Source organism: Gastrolobium bilobum, unplaced genomic scaffold, assembly GCF_033153095.1.
Source record: "Gastrolobium bilobum isolate Gb01-03AN ecotype WA unplaced genomic scaffold, APGP_CSIRO_Gbil_v1 utg309183, whole genome shotgun sequence".
NCBI classification, from domain to species: domain Eukaryota; kingdom Viridiplantae; phylum Streptophyta; class Magnoliopsida; order Fabales; family Fabaceae; genus Gastrolobium; species Gastrolobium bilobum.
In genome coordinates, this window is record NW_026898616.1 from 2,759 (window position 1) to 21,729 (window position 18,971).

An 18,971-nucleotide genomic window follows, 5' to 3' on the forward strand; every position below is an offset into this window, starting at 1 on the left:
TATACAACAAAAGAAAAGTAGAGAGATTTTTTACTCATAATATACAACAAAAGAAAAGTAGTGGGACTTTAAATGAGTTGTCTGCCACAAAAAAATTTCCAAACGTTTTTCCCCCATTACAAAGTTAAAAATTAAAATTCAAAATTAAAATTTAAACATAAATTCAAAATTTAGAAGAGTTTAGTTATTATTAATTTTAGATATTCTAATGTAGAATGCAGTCGGACATTGAATGAGTTGTCTGTCACCAAAAATTATTCACATAATTTTTCATTTAATTTATTTCCAAATTTCGAATTTATTTTACAATATAAATAATTTTGTTATTTTACAATAATTTTTTATGCAACATTAATAGGGCTAATAATTACCCATGAAAAAAATAGACAAATATAACATCATAGAAAAAAAAAAGACTTTTGATTTTTTTTTAAGTGTATGTAGACTACTAATATACACAAGGCACAAAACCCTATTGTTTTAATTTTTTTAATGTTCAGTTCTGATTTTGAAATTACATTTAAAATTAAAGGCCCAAACCGTAATAGGTTTTCAAATATAGTTAAATCTAAATAAAAAATCACAAAGATAAAACAAATATCGATAATAACAAATAAATAAATTAGCTTAAGTATAACATACTGTGAAATTTAATTATAAATGGAATTATTAGAAATGATCAGTTATAATTTGAAGAAAGTTCCATTTATTATGAAGAAATATAATGATATTCTAAATTTTTGTTAAATGTAATAATTTATTATTCAAAAAATATGGAAATTTTTTACCGCTAGTTAAAAGAAAACATTTTTCAGAGTCAAGATTTGACATAAACTTATATCCAAAATAGTGATAGAATATTTTGATATGCATTTTTTTATTGTTTGCTATTAAAAAAAAAATTTGGTACAAAGTTTTGCAATGCAATGCAGGTGTTGTATTGTATAATTCATAAATATTGACATAAACTTATACCGCTGTTTTACAAATTCATAATTCATAAATTGTCTTTGCAATATTGCATAACAAAGTCAGAAAATTATGCCTCATGATGAGAACCTGTTAATGGTTGCTTGTATTGAAGTGACAACTGTACCGAAAACAGACGCATGATATCATTTTCAAGATATATCTCACCAATACTAAACCTCCAGTTTAATCTTTCATCTAGTATATTCATGTTTCCTTAGATTGTTCAAATGGCATGAAACAGATTGTTACAACAACGATGATCAAGCCATATCTCAGTGGATGAAGAGCAGACAACAGATTAGTAAAAATAAAATAAAAAATCAAATGAGAGTTTATTGGCATGTCATTATCTGTTTACTGCTTAAGGGAGAGAGAGAAACCTTTAATTCGTCTTGATTCCTTGCACAATGTGATAAAGTCTCCCCACTTCATGTGGCAACGTCTAATGAATCGAAGGATCTATTCAGTCGTGAACATAGACATTCCTTCTAGGTATTCTCCATTAACACCATTTTATTTAAAAAATTTCCGGTAATTACCAAGATTTATAGTCTCCAGCCAAAAGCCAACATCCTGATAAAATAGACAAAAGATGAGCGAGAGCACTGCTGTTAGTTTATATTCTCAGTTACATTTGAAGATGCATCATATGTCTGTATAACAGCACCCAAAGAAGAAGAAGCAGTCAGAATGTTATATTCACCGAGAATAGATCCTCATCAAACAACTCTTATGTAATATGTACAGTTCACATTACAGTCAATAACATAAATGAATTAAAAGAAGAGAGATGTAGAAGCATTTTAGAGCTTAATACATTATATCAGTCATTCATAACAGTGCATCCATTACATTGTAGAGTCTGGACCATAAAATACACCTCTCCGTCACAGATTTTTTTCGGACCTGCAAAGATCATTTGACAGTAGCATGGATCCTTCCACCCTACAAAAAAAGTGAAAGCCAAAATTCAAACAACGAAAACGAAAAATCATAACAACAGACACAAATTTAAAATCACAACAGAGACGAAAAAATTTAAAACATTTCGTTTCGGAAGACAAAAAGAAGAAAAGAAGCTATTCTTCTCAAAGAAACAATTAGCAAAAATTGTAGACTGGACAAAAGAACGAAATAACAATGCACAATGTTCCTTTTTATAAACGCAAGCAACAAAAGAAAAGCAGTCAGAGATTAAATTAGCTGAGTGCCACCCAAAACTTTCCAAATCTCTTCCCACCATCCATATTTTAAATTCAAAATTTGAAATCATTTCAAAATTAGAATTTTAAATCAGCTGAGCAATTCAATTCCAAGGTAGAAAGCAATTAAAAGGGCTGAGTAATTCCAAGGTGGACAACATTGGGACATTCAATGACTTGTCTGCCACCACAAATGAATTTTTTTTTTTATTTTAAAAAGAATTTGAATTTTTAAAAGAAATATTTTTTTCCAATTTACCAAAGAATGAAAGTTTTCAGATGCCATGTAGTGTGAACACAAATTTCAGAATTAAGCAGATAGTGACACATCAGCTGACTTTCCAATAAATGGGTTTCCTTTATATATATATAGATAATTCAATTTCAATACAAGAATGGTATATTAATAGGTTCGCACTCTCAAATTGTGGTTATAAAACTTGAAGCACTATGGTTTGTGTAACATCTTGTGTACACCCAATGTATTAACAATAATTATAGCATTAAGAACAACAAAAATATTAATTAATTATAGTGAAATTATGAATAAACTTTTTTTGTGATTCAGCCACTACCACTTAAAGTACAAACTCTATAAACTAATTTTTGATTCACCCACCACCACTTGTAAGCTACGAATAATTTCTGATTCAGCCAACACCACTTAAAGTATAAACTCTTCGATGATAAAAAAAAGGCATAAACTCTACAAACTTGTTATTACGAATAAGTAGAGTTTGTACTTTAAGTGATAGTTGAATAAGGATAAATAAATTTTATTATGGTTTGCACTTATTAATTTTTTATCTTCTTGTACTTTTTCTATGCAAAAATAAAATAATTTGATATTTAATAATAATAACAATAATAATTAATGGAAAATGTTATATTTACAATTTTTATTTACAAACCACACTATGTCTTATGGGCAAGATACTTTTTAGGGGTGTTCGCGGTCTGGATTGGATCGGTTTTGGAAGCAAAAATCATCTGATTCAATCCCTTCGGTTTGATCATGTAATCATCCATTCGGTTTAGATTTTGTTTCAAATCCGATCCGATCCAATCCAATTTTTTCGGTTTGGATTGGATCGGTTTTCAGCTTTTTGAAAATCTTAAAATTTGTTTTATGATTATTGTGCAAATAACATCTTTTGTATATATTAGCTTTGTAATTTTTTTTAAAGACAAAAAGCATTACTAAACGGTAATATAATTTTTTTTTTGGATAATGAGATATGAAGCTCTACATGATGAGATGTGACTAGGTTTTTTCTTGAGTTTAGTTGATGGGTTAATGGGTCTTGAGTTTAAAATTTTTTGGGTTATGATTAGGGAAAGACCCAAGTAGGTAGATGAAAATTAATATATTGGATCAATTTGGATTGGATCTGTTTTCATCTACCAATCCAAAAAATGATCCAATCCAATTAAAATTTGCAGTTTTTTTTTCGATTTTCGGTTTATTCAGTTTTCGATTTTTTGGTTCGGTCACCGCGGTTTGAATCGGTTGATGAACACTCCTAATACTTTTTAGTGGAGTCTTACAGGTAAGATATACCACAGTTTGTAAAATTTTTTTATCAATATAACCATCCTTATAATTAATATATTAATTTCTTTTAATTTATTAATTATTAGTAGGAAAATGATATATTTACCACCATAAGAGTTTACTACTCTTACAATCAATTTAATACTATTGATTTTTTATCAATCTAATAATAATAATTTATTGAAAATTATTAAATTATACCCGTTAATTAATTATTAATTTTTAATAAATTTAATAAAATTATAATCAATGGGGATTAATTTCCATGCCACTTAATAGTATGCTATCTCTTTTCAAAATTTCAATGCCTGAGCCACGCATAGACGCCTACTTCTCTTCCTCCTTCAGTTCATCACCAACTCAGTGTACACAACTACCATCCTCTTCCTCGGTGAGTACCAAACTTTTGCCATGCCTTCGTGCTCTTTGTTGAGACCAATGGTGCTTTCATTCTCCTTTTCCCTTCCCTTATCTTTCACTCTTTTGCTCACAATGACCCTTTCTTCAAAAAGCTTGTATTTTTCACGACCCTTTTTCTCTCTTTCTCTTTCTGTTTCATCAACATGGCATATTGTGTTATTTGTTAATTTTTGGGGCTTGCGTTCTTCTAGATGAGGTTGTATTTAGGATTATAGTAACATGATTTTACGAGAGATTCTGCAACATTGTCTCTGTTGCTTCTTTTATCTAAAATTTCACAATTTTGTTGGTTGTTACTTTTATGTTGCTTGTTCATCTAATACAAAGTTGAAATTTTGATGATTTTGGTTGGTTTATTTCCAATGGGCCAAGCTTTAACCATCTCCTTTGAACTGTTTTGTTGTTTAAATTGATAGTTTATTGATGATTATGCTGAACTACGCAAATTGGGAGTTCTTGCTTGTTTGTGTTGTATATTCATTTCTTGTAACATTGTGATGCAGGTTAATAGAGGTTCAAAGCTAGCCTTACCTTTAAACTGATAGACAACAATACAATCATCCCTAACGAATTTCTTACACAACCCATGATTATCTTACACCCTTTTGGACCCCTTCCTTCTTGCACTACCATTACTTCCTCCAAACCTTTATCCCATAACAATATCTTCTTTCCATCTTCAACAGTTCTGCATCTGGTCTCGAGATATACCAGAACATGGACATCCTTATGTAGTGCTAGAAGTCGCCGCGAAGATTTGAATGGCAAGGACTTTGATTGGGATATCATTAAAAAAGATATGGAGCTTGAGGATGATGAAGATGGTGGGTTTCCGGCTCAAGGAATGTTTCCAAGAAGGGAAGCAAAGGACTTTGGTATAGAAAAAGTACAAGAAGATAAAGATGATGATGGTGGATTTTCAGGTCGAGGACCGTATGCAGGTAGGCAAGAGAATGATTATGATATAGGTCCAGAATTTGCTGAAATTCTTGGGAGTGTTCTAGATGATCCCCAAAATGCACGGTCCAAAGTAAGCAGCGCGATTTATTGATGGTTTCATAACTTCTGCATTGAGTATTAGATTCTATCTTTGTATGACGGGGTTTGATTTTGTTTCATTATTTTAAGGGCGGTGTTCGTTACATTTAAAATTATTTGAAAATTAAAGAAAAGCAGCTTCAAGCTACTTTTGAAATTTGATGCCAAGGGATATTATTTGTGTTGAAATCAAATGAGCTTGATTGATTTGCAGATTGAAGAGAGAAGAAGAAAGAAAGAAAAGCATGCAAGAAGGGAAGCAAAGGACATTGATATAGAAGTACAAGAAGATGAAGATGATGGTGGTGGATATTCAGGTCCAGGAGTATATACAGGTAGGGAAGAGAAGGACTACGATAGAGATCCAGAATTTGCTGAAATTCTTGGGAGTGTTGTAGATGATCCCCAAAAGGCACAGTCCAGAGTAAGTAACACGATGTATTGATGGTTTCATAACTTCTGCATTGAGTAGTTAATGGCACCAGTTATATTTAATAACAGTATCAAGAATATCACTAGTATTTTAAGATCACTGAATCAATGAAAGTCATGTTTATCAACTACTGCATTAATTAGAGATTGGGATAATTCCCTTACAGTAAGAACAGTAAATGAGAGCAACGCCTTCTTTACTACTGACTGGGCACAACCCTTACAAGATAAAAGAAACCCTTAACACTACTCAGAAATGACCAATTAACAAATAGCAAATACAGACTCCAAGCATATCTCACTCATACTCATCCGATTACATAACCTTCTACCCTTACTCACCACTCTGAACCACCAAGTCCAGGTGCTACCACTACTCTCAACATCCAGAATGACCTCCTTCTTTCCTCTAACCGTCTATATTATTCCCATTCACCACAGCTCCCTCTCCCACGTGACCCTCTCCATTCACAGCGCTCCACGTGGCCTTGTTTATAACTGATTGCAATTGCAGCTGTTTGTTGCTTCCTTGCTCTGCCTTATTGCTTCCTCCTTCTCTTGGGCACCTGTCACCAACTTGGGCCTGTTGAGTATCTCTTTTTCTTTGGGCCTTTGTTCTCCTGCGTGTATGTATAATATTTGTTAAAAGGCCTTAGGGGTCCATCAATACTCCCCCCTGGAAAAATCACCTTGTCCTCAAGGTGAAAAGAAGGAAATTGTTGCTTGAGTATCTCCAAGTCCTTCCATGTGCAGTCACAGTCAGGGAGAGTCTCCCATTGCACCAACACTTCTGTTTTCCCATTCAGCAACCTTCTAGAATCCCGAATTGCCATAGGTTGAACATCCAGCTCCAATGTATCATTCAAACAACTTGGTAACGGCAATATAGGCAACACCAACTGAACAACAAGTTTAAGTTGAGAAATATGAAATACAGGGTGTACCTTTGAATATGAAGGCAGCTCTAAACGATAAGCCACTGCTCCCACACGTGCTATTACCTTAAAAGGCCCATAAAAATGTAGACTTAATTTTTGGTTCATCCTTTTAGCTAACGAGCGCATCTTATAAGGTTGAATCTTTAAGAACACACTGTCACCAATGGCAAACTGAACATCTCTTCTTTTCTGATCGGCTTGGAATTTCATATGTTGCTGAGCCCTATTCAGATTTTGTCTTAAATCAGTCACCACTGCATCCCTAGCAGCCAGCCATTGGTCCAATGCATCTACTTGAGTTCCTCCTTTTTCAAAACGAAACAAGGATGGGGGATCCTGCCCGTACACAGCCTTAAATGGTGTCATGCCAATTGATCTATTATAAGAGGTGTTGAACCAGAATTCTGCCCAAGGAACCCACTTAGCCCAGCCACGAGGATGACCATTAATAAAACACCGCAGATACGTCTCAACCGTTCTATTCACCACCTCGGATTGTCCGTCCGTTTGTGGATGGTAAGAACTACTAAAACGTAGCTTAGTTCCTGACATCCAGAATAACTCTTTCCAATACATGCTCATAAACACACGGTCTCTATCCGAAACAATCGACTTTGGAACGCCATGTAAACGGACAATTTCTTTCTATGTTTAGATTCTATGTTTGTAGGAGGAGATTTTACGTTGTTTCCATTATTTTAAGGGTGATGTTCATTGCATTTCAAGTTGTTGAAAATTAAAGAAAAGCAGTTTCAAGCTACTTTTGAATTTTGATTCCAAGGGATAATATTTGTATTTAAATTAAAGGAGCTTGATTGAATTGCAGATTGAAGAGAGAATAAGAAATAAAAGGAACGATATAATTCACACAAAAACTGGATCAGGAATAGCAATGAGCGTGTCATTTAACAAGTAAGTTCAACCATGCATATATGGTGATTGTATCATGCAGTTTTCTGTTGTTTGTTCTTGTGTAGTTGCATGCTTCTTATTATGAATTATCCATTTCTCCTCAATCTGGTGTGCCAGAATTTACTGGTTTTGTAACCTCTCTTGTTAAATTTTTAAACTATGTACCCAACAATGAACTGGAAATGACAAGCAATAAGATGTGCTTTTCCAAGAGGGAGGGAGAGGTTGCATGGTTTTTTTGTAATGAATAATTATTGCAAAGTTGCAATGATTTATCTTTGTGAATTTGTAGAAATGTACAGTGGAGAAATTGAAGTTATTGTTGTTAGTAAGTTGGTATAGTGATTAGGATTTCTCTCTTTTTCATATTCTCTTTTCCACTAGCATGTAGAACATCAAAGCATTCTTTCTATTGATCAAAGTGGTATGATATGCTTGATATGAATTTAGTGTTAGTGGTAAAATTATTCTTATAACAAGCAGTATTAGAGCATCCTCTGACTTGACAAGTGAACCTTGAAAAATGTAATGTAAACAATTGAATTATTGAATGTGGAATTCAATGTATTTAAGATGGACATGAGATTTTCTGAGTAGTCAAGCTTACCTTTTCAAGACTTGTAAGGTAGAATAGGAATAAGCCTTGAAACAAGTTTAGATTATGCCTTTGTTCAGGGAACAGTTTGAAGTGAAACTAGAATGCTATCCGGTTACATTTTAATTGAAAATATGAGAAAATCCGAGAAAAAGAGAGAAAGGAAAAGCTTCAGAGTTTCTGAAGGTTTCTGTATAATGCTATCTGGTTACATTTTAATTGAAATTATGAGAAAATTCGAGAAAAAGAGAGAAAGGAAAAGCTTCAGAGTTTCTGAAGGTTTCTGTATAATGCGATCTGGTTACATTTTAATTGAAATTATGAGAAAATTTGAGAAAAAGAGAGAAAGGAAAAGCTTCAAAATTTCTGAAGGTTTCTGTATATTAGCATCTGATCTCTCTAAATCTTGAGAGATCTATTTATAGTGTTAGAGGAAGCTTCCAAAGGAAGCTGAGGATCTGTTAAACTGATTGACACCTGGACTGACTTATAAGAGACTTATAATAGTCCTTAACTAACAGCAAAAAACTAACTGAATCACAGCTAACTAATAGATCCTTACAACTGTATCAACAGATACAATACAATTGAACACATACAAAGATACAAATGCTAATACAGTACAGTAAACAGAACAATACACAATACAAAATCATTATCTCTGGTTCACCCTTGCAAACTCTAGGTCTTGGTCTTCGGATCAATTGCATGACCATGAGTTTGTCTCGAAGCTCACAAAAACGAGGAGCAGACAGGCCCTTGTTAAATGTATTGTAAGCTAGTCAAGAGCTGGAACATGACAAACATGAAGGCTTTTGTCTAGCACCATTTCTCCATAAAGATGTCAAGTTCCATTATGCGTGGTTAAAGTGTGTAAGACTGGGTTGTGAGGTAAAGCCACAATACTCATATTGTCACAGAAAATGACCGGGACTTGAACTAGAATACGAAGTTCCTTGAGGAGGGTTTGAACCCAAAGGATCTCTGTAGCTGTAATTGCTAGATTACGATACTTGGCTTCAATGTTGGATATGGTCACAAGAGTTTGTTTCTTGGAGCTTGAGGGAAAATATTAGGGCCAAGGAAAATGAAAGCTTCTGATGTAGATCTCCTGTCAGTTGGGTCACTTGCTTCATCAACGCCACAAAATACTGTGGGAGCAAGAGGTCTACCAACATCTGTGGGCTTGAGCAAGGGACCATGAGTGATAGTACCCTTTAAGTACTGTAGAATCCTCTTAACCACCTCCAATGCTCCTCTTGGGGTTATGCATGAATTGACATACCTTATTAACATTCTAGTTGATCTCTAGTGATGAGACCTCTAATATATTTCAATTGTGTGAGCAAGATAGACCCTGTGGGAAAACACTTGATTTTAATGCCAAGGAGGTAATCTAGTGTCCCTAGCTTCTTGAGAGCAAAGGTAGAATTCAAGTTAGATATTCTGTTTGGCCTTGTACTACTTTAATTGAACAATCTAGGTTTTCCTTTACTTTAAAAACTCATTTACACATAATAGCCTTTAAAGCATTACTGCCAAATTATAATTGTATTACTGCCAAACATTTGGGATCAACCAAGACTATTCAGGAGTGGAAGGTTCCAAGTGAGTCAATAAAATAATAGCGAGCTTAGATCTAGTTTTCATAGGATGAGGACTATAAGGAGGAATAACAGAGGATGAGGGTTGATAATTAGAATAGGAAGGACATGATGAGGAATAACAAAGTTTGTGGTATATAGTCACCAATATATTGAGGCCATGGCCTTTAGATCTAACTCTGGCAGTCTTATAGTTGAAGCTACTATAAGGTTTACCTTTGGACCGGTTGGCAGGAAACACCTCTCTATATGCTTGAAATAGTTGTGTATGACCATATGATGTTTGAACCGTATGGCATCATGGTGGATTGGCGGGTAAGGTTGTAGTAACAACATGAGTGGGGGAAAGGGAGTTAAGAGTGGAAGGGAGAGAGGGGAATCAGGATTGTTGAGAAGTCTTGGATTAGTCCTTGGAAGAGACTAGAACCTCTCGAAATCTTTGGAATTGGTTTATTTCATTTTCCTGCATTTTCTTGTATTTTCTTTTCCATCAGCTTGTAATTTCCCATATTGATACTGATATCAGTGAAATATACACAAATTACATGTTTCTCACTCTATTCTTGGTTCGATTCATACTTGGTTCCTATCACCATGTTTTATTTGATAATAACTCATTGCTTTCTGCTTTAAGTTGTATTCCACATGTGCAATAATTACATATTCTGTTTTTCTTGCTTATCAATAAAAATTATTATTTTTTTCTTACTGCTAATGCTGGTCTTTCCAGATTTGACTTTTCAAACTCATATATATGGCTTGAATTTTACAATGCTCCATTGGCAAAAGACATCTCCTTAATTTGTAATGTAAGGAACTTTGTCCTATGACTTGTTTTACATTCCCCATGATGCACATATGTCTATGTTATGAAATTTTGTTGAATTTGGGTCTTTGCAGACTTTACGATCATGGCACATTATTGGACGTCTTGGTGGATGCAATGCCATGAATATGCAAGTGAGTTTTTCTCTTCTGCCACGGATACCAAGTTTTCTTTCTCTCTCTCTTTTATGGTGGATTTTTCAAACGACTACGTTGCTTATAGAGCTAGCATCATTACTACAGCTGTCACAGTCTCCAATAGATAAACGACCAAGTTACGATTATATTCAGGGAGCAAATGTGACACCAACTACATTTTACAACATTGGGGATCTTGAGGTTCAAGACAACTTGGCTCGAATATGGTGCACCACCAATTGCATATTCTTTTCTGTTAATGCTTTGTTATACATGTTGATGTAATTTGACGTGCGAATACTAATATGTTCTTCTTGTGATGTAACAGGGTGGATATTGGATCTTATGAACCGTTGATTCTGGATGTTTTGGTAAATGCATTGACACAGATAAGCTCTGAGTATGATCTCCACTTGCTTTATTCTATTGATTAATTACTTCAAAAACAAACGGGGACTAACCAACCAAAGCCATTTAGGATGAACAGTTCTTTTGATAATTTGCATGAGCAATATTAGAAAATAGAAGTTGTAGATTATCATTTTGATTGGTGCTCACGAATATTTCAAGGAAAGATTAAAATATCGGACATTTGTGTTGCATGCAACATGACTCTTCAAATCCTAATCGGACAGTTAAAAATTTGTTGTGTTGGAGTGTGTTTGTGTCATCTCATGAGTCCCATGTTAGTGTCCTTGCTTCTCAGCACTCTTGCTCTAAATGATTTGATATGCACACGCATGCATGTATGTGTGTGTGATGAGTTATTTTTTGTTCAGCTCCTCTAGCTTATCCTTGCTTTAGTACTCATGTTTGGCATATTAGATAAAAAGTTTTAGTATTTTTATTTTTTTATTTTTCTTAGATGTTTATTTTAATCCCATCTATTTTCTTTGGTTTTGTTTTGTGATAGTTTTGTTGGGATCAAGCAAGTAGTGTTTGGTGGAGGAGAATTTGAGAATTGGAATGAGAATTTGACATCAGAGGATTCAGGTTTTAATGTTCACAAGATCTAAGCCAATTTTAACGAATTGAGGTCAATGAAGAGTAAGTCATCAAATGTATTATTATGAAGTAGTAGACTGAACAATAGGCAAAGTTATAAGCATTTCTCCTGGCTATATACTGGACAGTTTAATGGCATGTACTAAAAGCTTGCGGAATATGTGTAGAAATGTTTGAAGTATAGCAGAGCTGAAATATATGATGGCAACTTGGCTGAGAATACTTTTATTTATAAAAATGATGGTCCGGATAAGACACAGGATAATGAAAAAAGAAAGTATCTTTTATTCTGCAAGTTTTACAATGTTAAATTAAAAAAATAAAATAAATAAGTAATGTGGGCATGAGCATTTAGGAGACTTAAATATTGTTCAAGGATTAAAAGGTGAAGAAAATTTGGAAAAACAGTCTACTGATGATACGAACATACTGGAAATGCCTGATCAAAATCTTAAACAAGTTGGCATTCACAATAAAACAATCAATCATTATGTTAGTAACCAGAACTGAAACTGATTTTGTTAAGAATAATGATTATCAGTGAGGTCTAATCGATCATTAGAATAAATAATTGATTATTAAAAAGAATAAGTGATATATTTATCAGAATCGAAGAGCCTAATGTTCTCTGTTTGTCCAAATAATTAATTATTTGTTCAAATAATCAGTTCTTTGGTAAATCTAAAGTTTAAACTCTTTTAAGAAATTATAAATAGTCCATTATGACTTTAGATAATAATTATTGGATTTGTTGTTTCTTATAGGAGATAAATTTATTTCTTGTACATATATAAAAGTGTGTGAGATCTATGTGAGAAAAAAGAGAGAAAGAAAATATGGACTTTATAAATTTTTATATGTATGTAGGAGATAAAAATTATCTCCTATAACATGAGAAATAATAAACTCATAATTATTTTATGTTTTAAAAGCAAAATCCAAACCCTAAATACTTATTTTCGAAAGAAAGAAAAAGAAGTAAAGGTTAAGAGTAAGGGAGGAAAAGAAAAAGGAGGGTAAATGAGAAAACAAGTGAAAAAGCTTATGGTTGGATTGTGGGGTCTTGAGGAGAACTTTTATGTGCTCGAGGAGAATATGGTTCTACACCAAAAATAGAAAAAAGTTGGATATGAGTGTTAATAAATATAAAGGCAAGGATAGTATAAAAATATTATTTTTTACTATATTTGATAAAAGGAAGCGATAAGAAGAAATTTCTATCAACCATAGAGTAACTTGCAGAAAACAACTGAGCTAAAGTGTTAGAAGTTGAAATTTGTCACCTTAACGTAAGTGAAAATCACCTTCTGGCATAGAACTTAAGTAGTGGTTCTTAACATGCTTTAGAAGTGAGAAAGATAGGGATGCAAGAACAATATTGTATACCACCAACGTGCTAGTGACAGAAAATTAATTAATGAGAACATGTGATAAGCACATGCTTGGGACAGCTTAAAATTCAAACCTTAAATGGATTTATAGCTTTGTATCTCAAATTAAGGTTTTTAGAAAAGGAGAAAACAATAAACTTAAGAAATATAGATTAGTATAGTTGTGCGTGCCTAAAAGGAGATAGTGTGTCAAACAACCAAGCTTGGGTGGAAAACTAGGTTTGAAGGGTGCGTTTGGTACGCAGATTATTTTTGTTTGCCTGGGATAGGGAGATCGGCAACATGATTTACCCATGTTTGGTTGCAGATAAAGCGCAAGTTTGCCGGATATCTCATTGTCCCATTTTTTTGTTTTTTGTGTGATTTAATGGGAAAGTGATGAGAGAAGTTGTCCATCGAAAATATAGGATTCACTGTTACCCGGGGAAGTGAATCCTTGAGCGCGAAAATGATTACCAAAATAACCCCACTTTTGTACGGAAAGATTAGATGGTGGATTGACAATATATATGGTGGAGTGCACGTTTCGTGGAAAAAGGAGAAAGGCAGTTTGTGGTTGTGCAATTTCTCCCTCCATTTTCTGTTGTCCTAGCTGAGCTTCTTCCTTGCATGTGAGTGAGGATGTGGGTATTTGTGTTGGCCTTTTGATTTTATTTGCTTTTGAATGTGCATTTTGCATTTTGTTGAAGGTGGGTTTAGTGGTTGTGATATATTCGAAACCCTAACTGAGCTGCATTTTGCATTTTGCTATTTATGACTGACTTGTTTCATTGGTTTGCTCACTGATCCCTTCTTTCATGTTCCGAAGTAGAAGCGGTTGAAGGTGCTGAGGTATTTGTTTGCTTTCTCCACAAAGGACTCGCAAGTGAGATAACTGAGGTAAAATAATGACACTTCCAATTTGACTATAATGATTTTATCGTGTGATGATAAATTTTTTTTGGAGATATTTGGGTTGTGGTTGGTAATATATAGTTTTTTAGAAATGTAAGTTTTGTGATACTCCTCTGTTGTTGTCAATGGGTTGCTACTGTTCTAATCTGTATACCCAGTCCAACCAATCTCTCTTCAGATTTGCCAAACTGTTTGAAATTGGAGAATAAATATTTTTTTGAACTCAAAAACTCATGGATAATATGTCACTATTCCTTTTATTCTTGTATCCCTCTCCAGACACCCAAATAAAAGAAGGATACCTATGGCCAAAAAGGCTAAAACAACAAAACATTTTTTTGGGGAGTCTGCATCATTGACCTTTTAGAAATGGGGTTTATGCAGTTCCCTCGAAGCCAAGAAACTAATGAACAAATGACATAAAACTAATGAACATAAACAGACAATTAGCTCATAAACAACAATAAAAGCCAACGAAGTAATGAAATATTTGAGATGAATAATAGTGAGTTAATTAATGGAACTGGATCACTACAAATGCTACTGCTACGTAAAGCAAGCGAGGAGGTTTTTTATGAACTTTTCGTGAAATGGTATACCTGTGGAAGACCATTTATACAGCTTTAAAAGTTATTTGACCGAAGGTGAAATATTTATATTGGCAAACCCATGTGATCATAGTTGTGGTCAAGGATATATATTAAATGGAAGTGTTATATTAAAATCAGCATGGAGTGGAACAACAAAGCCTTTTTTATTAATTGCATGGAGTGTGGAGGCTGATTGTTTGTTGCCTCCAATCTGCCCATGCTTTTTTCAACCCTGAAGTTGAGTTTCTCAAATTGATGATATCTAGGTGGAGTTTTTGTATCATACATTAAGCATCGTAGAGTTTAACAGTACCCTACAATCATGACCATTAGTTTGGTTTATAACCTTATGCCCTCTAATTCTTGTATTATTCATTGTGTTCTTATACTTTTACTTCGTTCATCATTGTTGGATTAATGTTAATTACTTTAACCTTGTTGTGTTAGATTGAGGCAATGACCAAAGCAATGGAGTTGAGTGTCGTTATTGTTATCCTTTGTCATTTGCAATCTTTGAATCATCTCACTATGTTATTAGTGAGAATTTATGGTATTTTATTAGCTGATATGGAAAGAAGGAAAAGATCAAGGAGGAAAGTTAAGTGGGATTGTTGCAGTAGGGCTCCGACCAGGGAAGTTAATATGCATAGAATAATGTATATTACTGACACCGCTTGTATTGAGAATACAAGGATGGATAGGAGATGCTTTCATAATTTGTGTGACTTATTGAAAACTGTTGGGATGCTTCAACCAACAAGACACATGGGGGTAGAAGAGCAAGTTGCAATCTTCCTTCACATATTGGCTCATGACATTAAAAATCGGATAATTAAAAGACAGTTTATGAGGTCAGGTGAAACAATTAGTAGACAATTCAGCAAGGTGTTGCAGGCTGTGTTAAGGTGTCATAGTGTACTACTTAAACGCCCTGAACCCGTTCTTGAAAACTCAACTGATGACAAATGGAAGTGGTTCAAGGTATGGGTTTCAAAAGACAAATGTCTTGATGCGTAATTTACAATATCATTTGTCAAATATATTGTCTTGTCTTGTAATTGGCTGTCATTGTTTTTTAGAATTGTCTCGGAGCTCTGGATGGGACATACATCAAGGTGAATCCCTTACAAGCTGATAAGCCAAGATACCGCACTAGGAAGGGTGACATTGCGACGAACGTCTTGGGTGTTTGTTCGCAGGATTGTCAATTTATTTATGTTTTGCCAGGATGGGAGGGTTCAGCAGCAGATTCAAAGGTTCTCAGAAATGCTATCTCTCGTCCAAATGGATTAAGGGTACCTAAAGGTAAATTTGGGAATTTGAAAATGTGCCTAACTTCCCTGTACATATCTTTACGTAGTAAATTCTATAGTCACGAGTTAGCTCACGAAGTGGTCATTTTGTCGTAGGTTACTATTATTTGGCCGATGCTGGTTATATGAATGGGGAAGGTTTCCTTACACCTTATAGAGGGACAAGATACCATCTTAATGAGTGGAGACATGGCGCACAACCAACGACACCGCAAGAATTTTTTAACATGAAACACTCAGGTGCTAGGAATGTGATTGAAAGATGTTTTGGGTTGTTGAAGGGGCGTTGGGCCATCGTAAGGTCTAAGTCCTTTTACCCGGTCAAAACCCAAACCAGGATTATCACTGCATGTTGTTTGCTTCATAATCATATAAGGAAGGAAATGCCTATTGACCCATTGGAGGATAATACAGTGGACAATGCAGTGGCTGAAGACAACTTTGAAGGACATGAAATGATAATGCATGTTGAGTCATCAAATGCATGGACAAGGTGGAGGGATGAATTGGCACAGCAGATGTTTGACACGTGGAGGAATTGAAGTTGACTGATTCGTCTTGCTGTCATTTACGCATGTCTAACCTGTTGCATGTTTTGACTTATTTTGATTTCAGAACAATTATATGGTTGTAGTAAATTTTTTTGTTAAAGCCAGGCTATTTGGTTGTACTAAGTTTGATTTCAGAACAATTATGTGGTTGTATTATGTAATCTTTTTTGTCACCTAATATATTTCCATGACATTTAATGTTTATTTTTATTGTCCAAAATATTATTTCCATTACTTGTTGCAGATGGCTGAAAAGGATAGTCAATCATCGAAACAGATTAACCATACTTGGACAACCGAAGAAGACAGGGTCCTTGTGGAATGCCTTGTTAACTCTGGTTTAATGTGGAAGGGTGACAATGGTTTCAAGGCTGGCTTCCCTAATCACTTAGAGAAGATGATGGCTGAGAAAATTCCTGGATGCACACTGAAGGGCACTCCCCATATTACTTCTAGGATCAAGCTGCTTAAAAGGCACTACAATGCCATTGCTGAAATGATGGGCCCAAATGGAGGAAGTGGTTTTGGGTGGAATCATAGGGACAAAATGATTGATGTGGAGAAGGAAATTTTCATGGACTGGGTTAAGGTAAAGGATAATGTAACACCCTCCCTTGTATGCATCCAAGAGAGTTGTTTGCTAAGCGGAATTAGCCTTTGTATGGTCAAGGCAGACTCTGTTTTAGAGAACTTTGTTATGTTTTAGGTCATTTTTAAAATTTAATAGACAACACATTCATAGGCTATACCTTGCGCATCCTAGAATAGTGAAGTGGAAATTATATGATTGGAACCTTGAGGAATTCTCCTTTATAAAACCGCTGCTGTGTGGGATTAAAAGTCACGGAATTACTCACTCTTAAGCGTCTAAGAGGTTATTAAGGAGTCTGTATATGATTAGGAAAAATGTCCTACAAACCGAGAAGGAATTTAAGGAGAAATAAGCTAAAAATACATGCTATACGTAAGAAATTGTAGCGAAAAATTCTGACTTCGCAAACCTTGTATTTAAGTGCGCACTTTTCGTAAGGTGGTGGACTTTCTGCTGCTTCCCGGTAAATTATTGTGACGTGTGAGGTATGTGTTAGGTGGTATTACCTAATGTGACTATTAGCTAGTGTATGAGATTGTGATGTGTTGCTCACATATGTTCAATGTTATTTTATGATGATGATATGACAATGGTAAGAATATGAAATGATGATAATGATATGTGCATGCATTTTTACATCATGATGCATTTTTCTATTTGGTGTGTGACCGCATTTCATGGCATGTATACAATAGATTCATGTAGGCTTTGAAATGTAGAATAGTTATATCCAGGATCATGTGTATGAGCATGCATCATATATGCATCCCTTGATATCGGGGTACTGGGACAGTTGGCGTCAGTCCGCATAGGCCACAGTGGAATTCCCCAAATGATGGTGCCATGCATGGAATTTCCACTGTGTATACACGCGCACGATGGTGCCATGAGCGTGAAGAAGGCGATAGATATATATGCAATATGATACATGATGAAAAGGATTTAATGTTCGAAGCGACTATTTATAATTTTGTGCCTAGTTTAATATTGTTGCATTATTGGTTTTGTTGCCACACTACTGGGATTATTCTCACCCCTTTGGGGTTGCAATTTTTAAATTGCAGGAGGACGTAAGAGCATTTAAGGACTTGGATGTTTGAGTTTTGCTGTATTTTGCTGCTAATTGGAACTATTCTCTGTTGACTGCTTCAAGCTTTGGATGACTGTATTATTTAGTACTTGATGATTTTTGGATGACTGTAAAACTACTATTTCTTTCTGCTTTAAGCCTTCTACAAACAGCGGCTACTTTAAGCAAATCTGAAAGCGTTTTGCGAAAAGGAATTTTTCTAAATGCTGAATTTTTAACAGTTTACGGTCAATTTCCGAGTTACGTTTCAAGGAGCAAATGACCTCCGAGCGAGTAAGTATTTTAGGAAAGTGAAGTACTAGTTAAGAGGATAGGATAAGTTAATTTTAATATAAAATTTAATTGGCACTTAGAAGAAATAGGGAGTCATGAAAATATTTGAATCATGGATTATTAAGAAGGAAAATTAGATCCAATTAACCTTTAGGGTTCTACCAAAAGACATTAGGAGAAGGCTTGAAGTGGCCCAAAACTATAACCCATTCATTTTATTATCTTAAGGAAATCTAAGTGTATGCTCCCTATTGGCCCACTCAAAATGCATGAATTCCTATTGGTTGAAAACCACTCCCTTATCCTAACCATCCGACTTGTGCGCTAATGAGAGACATAGGCTGTGGCATTGGCTATCAATTCAGAATGCTTATCAACCTTTGATTCTCTCTTCTCTCTTTGCAAGTCACATTAACAAGTCAAACCAAGAACCGTAAGTTCATAGAAGCAGAATCCAAAACATGCTCCAAACACCAAGCTGAATCTGTTTTCTCTCCGCACCGTCGGTAGAAGCCCCACTGCCTAGTCTGCATGCCGTTTCATCCCCTTCTACAGCTCAACCAAGGCCGTGAGTTTCTTGAGAGGAAAAAAATTATCACTTAAGTCCCATGGTCATTCCTTCCCCTTTGGCTGAGTACCCA

General features: G+C 34.7%; 2 protein-coding genes across 4 annotated transcripts; both read left to right on the forward strand.

The window, feature by feature from the left end:
• Window positions 1–4,035: 4,035 nt before the first annotated feature.
• LOC133317682 (uncharacterized) lies at window positions 4,036–18,217 on the forward strand. Of its 3 annotated transcripts, XR_009752354.1 has the most exons (11): window positions 4,036–4,120; window positions 4,653–5,179; window positions 5,402–5,611; window positions 7,384–7,469; window positions 10,399–10,477; window positions 10,569–10,628; window positions 10,737–10,858; window positions 10,960–11,031; window positions 11,545–11,678; window positions 13,836–13,906; window positions 18,032–18,217. XR_009752354.1 is itself a non-coding variant. In XM_061519549.1 (10 exons), exons 2-9 carry the CDS (start codon window positions 4,736–4,738, stop codon window positions 11,645–11,647), a joined length of 1,176 nt encoding a protein of 391 aa, XP_061375533.1. In that variant the 5' UTR covers window positions 4,036–4,120; window positions 4,653–4,735; the 3' UTR covers window positions 11,648–11,678; window positions 13,839–13,850. The 3 variants fall into 3 exon arrangements, 2 of the variants coding, with proteins under 2 accessions (XP_061375533.1, XP_061375532.1); XM_061519549.1 differs by lacking the exon at window positions 18,032–18,217 and having other exon boundaries at window positions 13,839–13,850; XM_061519548.1 differs by lacking the exons at window positions 13,836–13,906; window positions 18,032–18,217 and having other exon boundaries at window positions 11,545–11,872.
• On the forward strand, window positions 15,166–16,366 carry LOC133317681 (protein ALP1-like). Its single transcript, XM_061519547.1, has 3 exons — window positions 15,166–15,492; window positions 15,591–15,816; window positions 15,921–16,366. Exons 1-3 carry the CDS (start codon window positions 15,166–15,168, stop codon window positions 16,364–16,366), a joined length of 999 nt encoding a protein of 332 aa, XP_061375531.1.
• Window positions 18,218–18,971: the final 754 nt, after the last annotated feature.

Coding starts and splice junctions, on each gene's coding strand:
- LOC133317681 (XM_061519547.1), top strand. CDS start 15,166: ATGTATATTACTGACACCGCTTGTATTGAGAATACAAGGATGGATAGG. Junction 15,493..15,590: donor ACAAATGGAAGTGGTTCAAG/GTATGGGTTTCA, acceptor ATTGTTTTTTAG/AATTGTCTCGGAGCTCTGGA. Junction 15,817..15,920: donor TGGATTAAGGGTACCTAAAG/GTAAATTTGGGA, acceptor ATTTTGTCGTAG/GTTACTATTATTTGGCCGAT.
- LOC133317682 (XM_061519549.1), top strand. CDS start 4,736: ATGATTATCTTACACCCTTTTGGACCCCTTCCTTCTTGCACTACCATT. Junction 5,180..5,401: donor CCCAAAATGCACGGTCCAAA/GTAAGCAGCGCG, acceptor ATTGATTTGCAG/ATTGAAGAGAGAAGAAGAAA. Junction 5,612..7,383: donor CCCAAAAGGCACAGTCCAGA/GTAAGTAACACG, acceptor ATTGAATTGCAG/ATTGAAGAGAGAATAAGAAA.